Source organism: Salmo trutta, chromosome 3 (assembly GCF_901001165.1).
Source record: "Salmo trutta chromosome 3, fSalTru1.1, whole genome shotgun sequence".
Taxonomy (NCBI): domain Eukaryota; kingdom Metazoa; phylum Chordata; class Actinopteri; order Salmoniformes; family Salmonidae; genus Salmo; species Salmo trutta.
In genome coordinates this window covers 71,372,882-71,382,725 of record NC_042959.1, presented here as the reverse complement: position 1 = coordinate 71,382,725, position 9,844 = coordinate 71,372,882, and the positions used below count along the sequence as shown (strand labels likewise).

The window sequence follows — 9,844 nt, the reverse complement described above, 5'->3', positions numbered from 1 at the left end:
GCAATGATAACTTTAAGCAACAACACCCCCTTTTTGGAATGACGGGATTTTTCGAAGCGGGAAAGAACATAGAACATCTATGGCACAACAAAATATTATGGCAACAAAGTAATCTTAGCGGAACCAAAACAATTTAAAGATACTGTACTGAACTTTCGTGAAAATCGGTTGTAACAAATGTCAATTTACGGAAATATATTGTTTTACAAGACCACAGGCTCTCACGAGGTATATATGAACTTTTAGCGAGTGAGTTAGGAAGCTAACGTTACTTAGTAGCTAGCTGGCAGATTCCACTTCCTGTAGTTTAAAAAACAGGCTATAAAAACAAAGTTTATTGCTTGCTTGTGCTAGCTAGGGTCTGTTCGTTTGCTTTGAAGTCCTATTTTTCATTTTAAACTTCTCTAACTATGTCAATATTTACATTACTCCTTAAACTTATTTTTGTTTGTTTTTAAAGCTAACGATTTTATGCAGTTTAGCTAGATAACGTTACAACGGTTAACGTTGGCATCCATTAACTCAGTTTGTAAACATGTCAATTTCTTACAACACAGGAGAACACAAGGATATTCTATTCTCCTCTCAAATTATATTGAATAAGATGAAATCTAGACGCACCCAAAAGTCTACAAAACCCCGTTTACAAGGTAAGGGATATTTTTAAACATGTAACTAGCGAACGTTATTACTAACGTTACATTGTTGATGAGCCTTATCTGCAAGAAAGTTCCGTCAAAAATTGAAACTAACTTTGCTACTTTTTCAGACCCCAAACTCGCTGATAAGGGGCACAAGTCAGCATCGAAGAGCCATGCCAAATCACCATGTGAATCTTATCCTGCCCAAAAAAAGCCTTTCACTGGGAAACTATTCTACTTAGATTTGCCATCAAACAGAAGAGCAGAGACATTAGAGAATGATATCAAAAGGTTTGGAGGGGTAAGTGAATATGTGTTTACATCTGTTAGCATTTGACATCATGACATAGACAGTAAAGTATTATAGCAAATTGAATGTGGATGATACAGTTATCAGCTTGCCTGCCTTTAACAAAAGGGATAATAATTCCTGAGCCAGTGAAATAGGACATTCAAATTGACAGGTTGTGTGAATTGTTAATAAGCTGTTGTGTTGACATACTGCTGATCATGGACCATTTTGAAGTGAAATGACAACTTGCTGCCTTTCACACCAATGTGGCTACTGTCTACATACTGTGGAGGAGGAGTGGCTTTCAGTCTTTTGGAACATAACTCTTCTAGTGATTGCTTCTGTCTTGTTACCAGAGTTGTTATCTCTCTGGTTGACTCACTTTGATACAATATACATACAGTAAGTTATTGTCCATTTACATAGAAATTCATTTTGTGAAGTCAGCATACAAACACTACACTATAATACATGTAGTACGGAAAACATTGGAAAGTTAGTACTCAAGTCACACATATTTAAAGTCTGCGGCCTAACTGTCCGACCATGTATTGGGCCTGCATCTGTCCTATGTCCCACTGTTCAGCAACCTGATAGCTGACGCAATCAAGCACAACCTGCTCCTATTCTTGCTGAACAGTGGGACCTATATCTCCTTCCGGAGTGCAGCAGCTCAAAACTTTGTGCAAGATTGTGCGTGTGGGGTCCTATTAGAGGCCCTGAAGCCCCTTGCACTGCTGCCTGCTGTCATTTCTCTCTTTTCACCACCATTTTAAATACAGTATTTGATTAATACTCTGGCTCAGGATGGACCTTGCGTGTTCTCCCCCAAATCAAAGTTTATTTGTCACGTGCGCCGAATACAACAGGTGTCGACCTTACAGTGAAATGCTTACTTACAGGCTCTAACCAATAGGGCAAAAAAGGTGTTAGGTGAACAATAGGTAAGTAAAGAAATAAAACAACAGTAAAAAGACAGGCTATATACAGTAGCGAGGCTACATACAGACACTGGTTAGTCAGGCTGATTGAGGTAGTATGTACATGTAGATATGGTTAAAGTGACTGCATATATGATGAACAGAGAATAGTAGTAGCGTAAAAGAGGGGTTGGTGGGTGGCGGGACACAATGCAGATAGCCCGGTTAGCCAATGTGTGGGAGCACTGGTTGGTTGGCCCAATTGAGCTAGTATGTACATGAATGTATAGTTAAAGTGACTATGCATATATGATAAACAGAGAGTAGCAGCAGTGTAAAAAGAGGGGTTGGGGGGGCACACAATGCAAATAGTCCGGGTAGCCATTTGATTACCTGTTCAGGAGTCTTATGGCTTGGGGGTAAAAACTGTTGAGAAGCCTTTTTGTCCTACACTTGGCACTCCGGTACTGCTTGCCATGCGGTAGTAGAGAGAACAGTCTATGACTGGGGTGGCTGGGGTCTTTGACAATATTTAGGGCCTTCCTCTGACACCGCCAGGTGTAGAGCTCCTGGATGGCAGGCAGCTTAGCCCCAGTGATGTACTGGGCCGTACGCACTACCCCCTGTAGTGCCTTGCGGTCAGAGGCCGAGCAATTGCCGTACCAAGCAGTGATGTAACCAGTCATGATGCTCTCGGTGTTGCAGCTGTAGAACCTTTTGAGGATCTCAGGACCCTAGCCAAATCTTTTTAGTTTCCTGAGGGAGAATAGGCTTTGTCGTGCCCTCTTCACGACTGTCTTGGTGTGTTTGGACCATTCTAGTTTGTTGTTGATGTGGACACCAAGGAACTTGAAGCTCTCAACTTGCTCCACCACAGCCCTGTCGATGAGAATGGGGGCGTGCTCGGTCCTCCTTTTCCTGTAGTCCACAATCATCTCCTTAGTCTTGGTTACGTTGAGGGATAGGTTGTTATTCTGGCACCATCCGGCCAGGTCTCTGACCTCCTCCCTATAGGCTGTCTCGTCATTGTCGGTGATCAGGCCTACCACTGTTGTGTCGTCTGCAAACTTAATGATGGTGTTGGAGTCGTGCCTGACCATGCAGTCGTGGGTGAACAGGGAGTACAGGAGGGGACTGAGCACGTACCCCTGGGGAGCTCCAGTGTTGAGGATCAGCGTGGCAGATGTGTTGCTACCTACCCTCACCACCTGGGGCGGCCCGTCAGGAAGTCCAGGATCCAGTTGCAGAGGGACGTGTTTAGTCCCAGGATCCTTAGCTTAGTGATCAGCTTTAAGGGCACTATGGTGTTGAACGCTGAGCTGTAGTCAATAAACAGCATTCTCACATAAGTGTTCCTTTTGTCCAGGTGGGAAAGGGCAGTGTGGAGTGCAATCGAGATTGCATCATCTGTGGATCTGTTTGGACGCTATGCAAATTGGAGTGGGTTTAGGGTTTCTGGGATAATGGTGTTGATGTGAGCCATTACCAACCTTTCAAAGCACTTCATGTCTATGGACGTGAGTGCTATGGGTCTGTAGTCATTTAGGCAGATTGCCTTTGTGTTCTTCGGCACAGGGACTATGGTGGTCTGCTTGAAACATGTTGGTATTACAGACTCAATCAGGGACATGTTGAAAATGTCAGTGAAGACACTTGCCAGTTGGTCAGCACATGGCCGGAGCACACGTCCTGGTAATCCGTCTGGCCCCGCAGCCTTATGTATGTTGACCTGTTTAAAGGTCTTACTCACGTCGGCTATGGAGAGCGTGATCACACAGTCGTCCAGAACAGCTGATGCTCTCATGCATGCCTCAGTGTTGTTTTCCTCGAAGCGAGCATAGAAGTGATTTAGCTCGTCTGGTAGGCTTGTGTCACTGGGCAGCTCGCGGCTGTGCTTCCCTTTGTAGTCTGTAATAGTTTGCAAGCCCTGCCACATAAGATGAGCGTCAGAGCCGGTGTAGTATGATTCAATCTTAGCCCTGTATTGACGCTTTGACTGTTTGATGTTTCATCGCAGGGCATAGCAGGATTTCTTGTAAGCTTCTGGGTTAGAGTCCCGCACCTTGAAAGCGGCAGCTCTATCCTTTAGCTCAGTGCGAATGTTGCCTGTAATCCATGGCTTCTGGTTGGCATATGTACGTACAGTCACTGTGGGGACGACGTCCTTGATGCACTTATTGATAAAGCCAGTGACTGATGTGGTGTACTCCTCAATGCCACCGGAAGAATCCCGGAACATGTTCCAGTCTGTGATAGCAAAACAGTCCTGTAGTTTAGCATCTGCTTCATCTGACCACTTTTTTTTATAGACCAAGTCACTGGTGCTTCCTTCTTTACTTTTTGCTTGTAAGCAGGAGTCAGGAGGATAGAGTTGTGGTCAGATTTACCAAATGGAGGGCGAGGGAGAGCTTTGTACGCGTCTCTGTGTGTGGCGTACAGGTGATCATTTAACATGTTGATAGAAATTTGGTAGAACTGATTTAAGTTTCCCTGCATTAAAGTCTCCGGCCACTAGGAGCGCCGCCTCTGGGTGAGTGGTTTCCTGTTTGCTTATTTCCTTATACAGCTGACTGAGTGCGGTCTTAGTGCTGGAATCTGTCTGTGGTGGTAAATAAACAGCCACGGAAAGTATGGCTGAAAACTCTCTAGGCAAGTAGTGTGGCCTGAAATTTATCACAATATGCTCTATTTCAAGCAAGCAAAATATTGAGACTTCCTTAGATTTCGTGCACCAGCTGTTGTTTACAAATATACACAGACCGTCCCCCCTCGTGTCTGACCCAGTGTCTCTGTCCCCTCAGACAGTGGAGAAGTTCTTCAGCAAGGAGATCAAGTACCTGGTGTCTAATAAGAGAGAGGCCAGGTATGTGCAGTGTCATGGCCGCGACCCACTTGTCCCAAGCCCTGACTCTGGGCACAGCTCCCCCCACCCTCGCCCTCGTCCCGGCAGCCACAGAGACAGCCTCAAAGGAAGCTCCCCGGGCCAGGCAGACATGGTGAGCTGCATCTCAGTGGGATAATTTTCCATGATATGCTGTATAACCGAAGCTATCCATGTATATATATCCATCTCTCCCTATCTCTCTGGTATTTGACAGGTGGTCATAAGCAGGGGCAAGTCTTTTGTGAAGAGAGTTGTAAAAGAGCAGGTTTGTTAAGATCCTCACTAATGAGTTTGGCAAGCTATTTCCAACCTAATGCTACATGTTACTTTTATTGTTTCTGACTTCAGGAGAGTTTGCACTTTGGATCGAAATATTTGTTCATACTTCAGGAGATACTTTGGATTTCAGTTCTTCGGTTAACATGTTTATTTGTTTTTACCCTGTAGGTGAGAATACAAGTCAACGAGATCCTGTCCAATGCTCTGGAGTGGGGAGTGAAAATCCTGTACATTGATGGTAACATGTCTATTCATTTGTTTCATAAGAAATGTTGACATAATGCTTATTATGACAATGATACTTTCGTATGCAAAAAAATATTTTTTGAATTTCCTTCAATTCCAGATGTAATCGCTTATATGGAAAAGAAGAAAAGGAATGTTAAGTATACTGCTGAAAAGCCAACCGCAACCACAGCTGCTGTCAAGAAAAGTGTAAGTCATGTTTCTGGACATATATTTTGACAGTTCTTTCCTGGAATAACATATCACTTACATGAGTCTTGTGTGTTATTCCTTACTAATGTAGGCCAAAGGAGAACCTACAGGAAAACCAGCCTTCCAGAAGTATAAGGGTAAATAATGTCCTGTTGCATGTGACTCTGTTGTCTGTTTACCGCTTCATCACTGTGTTATTGTTATAGAGAACTTCTAAAACCTTCTACGTATATCGTCTCAGTAGATTAAGGTTGATGTTGATAGTGGTTGTACGATAACACTGGTACTCACAGGAGGTTGGTAGCACCTTAATTGGGGAGGACGGGCTTGTGGTAATGGCTGGAGCAGAATCAGTGGAATGGTATCAAATACATTTTTTATTTGATTTATTTAACTAGGCAAGCCAGTTACGAACAAATTCTTATTTACAATGATGGCCTACCCCGGATGACGCTGGGCCAATTGTGAACCGCCCTATGGGACTCCCAAACACGGCTGGTTGTGATACAGCCTGGACTCGAACTAGGGTCTACAGTGACGCCTCGTGCACTGAGATGCAGTGCCTTCGACCGCTGCGCCACTCGGGAGCCCATGTGTTTGATGCCATTCCATTTGCTCCATCCAGCCATTATTATGAGCCGTCCTCCTGTATGTTATTATGAGAAGTTATTTGACCCAGACATAGGCACTGTCTCTAATGCTTTGTTCTGTGTTTTGCTCAGGTGGAAGGATCCGTAAACCCTTTGTAAAGGTAGAGGACTCCAGCAGGTGGGACTCGGATGTCTGTAGTATTGACATATTAAGGCGATTGTTATTGTCATAAGTTGGTGTTTGAGCATGTAATATAGCATCTATCTTATGTCTCTCTGCCAGACATTACCGTCCAATTTATCTGGCCATGCCGAACATGCCAGAGTTTAACCTAACGTCAGCTCCCCCCTGCAGTCCGTTCTATGTAGAGGACCAGGAACACTCTGGGAAGAGACCTAAAGAGCACGGGTATGGAGTCTCATTCACTAAACGCCTCACCTTTCTTAACCCTTCTTGTTGTGAACATAAAGAAAATCCACCAATTACAGAAGAAGCAGTGTGGCAGTATATTCCCCTGTCTTGGCATTTGTGTTTTACCTGATTCACCAAAACATCCAGCTTTTCCTACTGTTGTTGATGGAGATTGCTACAGCAGGAAACGGTTATGTATTGCTTAGCACCCTCCGGGACTAACTGCTAAGTCTTGGTTGCTAGGCAACTATACGTGATTGAACTCTGACCTGGCTATTACTTACTGACCTATGGGTGTCTCAGGAACCGAGGGGCGAGAGTGTCAGCCAGTGAGGAGAGGGGGCAGGATCGGGGCAGGAGGAACAGGGAGAAGAAACGTGGAGGCTACTGCGAGTGCTGCACACTCAAATACAACAACATCAAAGCTGTGAGTTAGAATACATCTGTTTAATGTATGTAAACATAGTTAACACGTGTTTATAACGAGGGCCTAATCATGTACAAAAGGTCTTATGTACTTGATGTAGTGGTAGCAGACATTGTAGTAATGCTTGACTTGTGTCTGTATTCTGCAGCACCTGCAGAGCGAGCAGCACAAGGCCTTCTCCAGAAGTGATGAGTACCTGGTGGTGGACAGGCTCATCACCACACTGCCCTTCAACTTCAGTCACGTCAAAACAACACAAACTCCAACCACAAGGTGCAGTAGTCTTACATTTTTACAATTGAGTCATTTAGCAGATGTTCTTATCCAGAGCGACTTACAGTAGTGAGTGCATATATTTTCATAATTCCCCGTGGGAATGGAACCCACAACCCTGGCGTTGCAGGCACCATGCGCTACCATTTGTCCACACGAGCAAAATCTACCCAAATCAAAAGTAAACGCACACATATTGAATGTTGTTCAGTCACATGTTTGTTAGGAAAACTAATGCAATGTTGTGTGAAACATTTTGCAGATTGCCTGTTTTTTTCCCACCCCTTATTTTCTATGTTGTGCTGATCACCACATCTCTAAGTACATTTTTGTTCCCACAGGTCAAAGTATAGCATAACCTCCCTGTTGTGTGTTCCTGGACCCAGCATACAGATGGAGGAGGAGGGAGGTGTGGAAACCAAAGAGCTGAAGGGGGGATTAATGTCCCTCTGGTCTACTACAGTGGAGCCCCCTCTCTCCCAGAGTGTGGAAAACCCCTTGGAACAGCCTCGGAAGCGCAGCCGAGGAGCCCCTGTTCCCCACAGCACCAGCGAGGGGGAGAAGAGGTGCTCTTACGTCCCAGACAGACCCCAGCCCAAGCACAGATCCCTGTCCTGCAAACAACGCTGCCGACAGGGATCCCCACGCAAGCACCCCCAGAGGGCTGGGCTGAGTCAGACACCTGTGTCTAATGCAGAAATAGACCCTTCTACCCATGACTCTGTCGCCAACCCCAGACTTTCCCATCAGGGCCAGAGAACTCACACAGACAAAGATGGCCGCTCTTCATTTGGTCACACAGAGGATTTACAATGTGGCGATCCAGCTGTATGTGTGAAGGTCCCTTCCAGTCAGCACGAGGTGGCAGGGCCTTCAGAACACCACAAGCTCAGAGCTTTAGAGGAGAGTGAACTGAGTCACGATACGTTGGCTGGGGATACTCTTCCCGGGAATACGGGAGGTGTTCTGGAGCTCAAGGCAGGTGACATGGAGACACACACCCCTCCTGCCAGGACGTTACAGAGGAGGGTCAGGGATTACAGACGGAAGAGAAGGAAAGTTGAGAAGCAGCAGACTGCTCAGGAGCAGGAAAAACCGAGCAATGTTCCCAGCAGCTCTCTGCTGAACCTCTGGCAGCTGTTCCACTCCAGTGAGGACATGGAGTGTGAGTTCAGAGGCTTTCCCAGCTGTTCGACTCCAGTGAGGACATAGACTGGGAGTTCCAGGCCTTCCCCAGCTAGAGAGGAGAGTCGGGGAGGGGGGGGGGTTAGGGTGACCCAGAATCTTCCCAGTATGAGCGCTAACCTGTAATAGACTCACTGTATGAACTTTGTATGACAGTTTCATTGAGTGCCATAGCAGATCTACATGGGAACCCATTGACTGTGGCTCTTTAAACCTATGACTTCTATAAAGGGAATAGTTCCCTTCGGGTTGGGAGGGTGGTGGCGCAACACTGTTGTGTTGATTTAACCGTGGCAGCTTTTAGTCTACCTGGCTTTTTTACCATGACTGGTTTTATCTGGAGAACAGGCTGGAGCACTATTCTCAGTCCTGTACAATGCCTGCATGTGTTCTGGTGTCCAGTGGAACTGCATGGTTGTGTTTTTGGTATGTGGTATTGTAAATGAAAAAAGAATAATAATAATAATAATAATAATAATAATAATAATAATAATAAATAAAAAGGGATACAACCGAAGGTCTTCTATTGAATTGCCATTACATTTCCGTACGCATTGTACAGGTGAAAAAAGTATCTACGTGATATCTGTTTGATAACTGAAAGACTACCTAAACCGCTCTGACATGTCTGTGATCAGTTGAATGAGCACATTCTCATAGAGTACATAGCTCTGACCCTGGACATGCTGTGTTACACAAAGGAGAGGACTCCCTCAAGGCTAACTTGTCATAAAGCACATCGTCCTCTTACACAGCCACCAACACAGAGGCACTGAGACAAGGCGAGAGGGATTGCTTCCTCTTTCACTCCATAACAGTAATAAAGAAGTATTTGCAGTTTCTCATGTACTGAATGCATCTAGAATTCCCCTCAGCATAACTGAAGGAGAAATGCGTTGGTTTTCTAGATTTTCCTTATTTGTGTGCCTGTATTTAGCATAGTGCTCTTGTTCTCCCTCATTTCTTTAAAATGAATGCACTGGGGTCAGATGGGAGTTGCTATGTGGCGCTGGTGATTAGTGATTGAATAGGAGATGCAATTTAAACTATGCGTCTGGGGTGTAAAGAGGCAGGGCCGTGCACAGACCTTTCGGGGGGGCATGTGCTCAAACAAAAACAAAAGGGCACCCCCCCCACAAAAAAAACCTGCACTGCGTTTACAGACTCAGTAAGCAAAAATTACCAGAAGAGAGAAAAGCAGCGCTATCTGATGAGTAAAGTACACACAATTTCAGAAAGCGCGTTCCGTTTACACCAGCCATCACTTTGGAGGGCAGCCTGCCTACAAAGTGCTTGTTGCCAGCCGGGTAGCCCTGTTCTGCCTCACAAATATCAAAATGCATTTGCCAGAATATGTTACATCTTCATCCCATGATATTGAAGTCATAATATCGATGTTACAGCTTCTTTAGACATAGGCCAAGTTTGGGTGGCTACTGGCAATATCTGAAATAAGACCACATCACGAGGTAGCCTGCTGTTCTGGCAATGATGAGTCTAGTT

At 45.1% G+C, this 9,844-nt stretch overlaps 1 protein-coding gene across 2 annotated transcripts; it reads left to right on the top strand.

Annotated features, from left to right (window-relative positions):
- Positions 1-28: 28 nt before the first annotated feature.
- dbf4 (DBF4-CDC7 kinase regulatory subunit) lies at positions 29-8,792 on the top strand. 2 transcript variants are annotated; one of them, XM_029746352.1, is made up of 13 exons: positions 29-228; positions 558-650; positions 770-942; positions 4,655-4,849; positions 4,952-5,002; positions 5,185-5,254; positions 5,363-5,451; positions 5,546-5,591; positions 6,177-6,222; positions 6,328-6,453; positions 6,760-6,883; positions 7,032-7,156; positions 7,498-8,792. In XM_029746352.1, exons 2-13 carry the CDS (start codon positions 605-607, stop codon positions 8,366-8,368), a joined length of 1,962 nt encoding a protein of 653 aa, XP_029602212.1. In that variant the 5' UTR covers positions 29-228; positions 558-604; the 3' UTR covers positions 8,369-8,792. The 2 variants fall into 2 exon arrangements, with proteins under 2 accessions (XP_029602212.1, XP_029602208.1); XM_029746348.1 differs by lacking the exon at positions 29-228 and having other exon boundaries at positions 331-650.
- Positions 8,793-9,844: the final 1,052 nt, after the last annotated feature.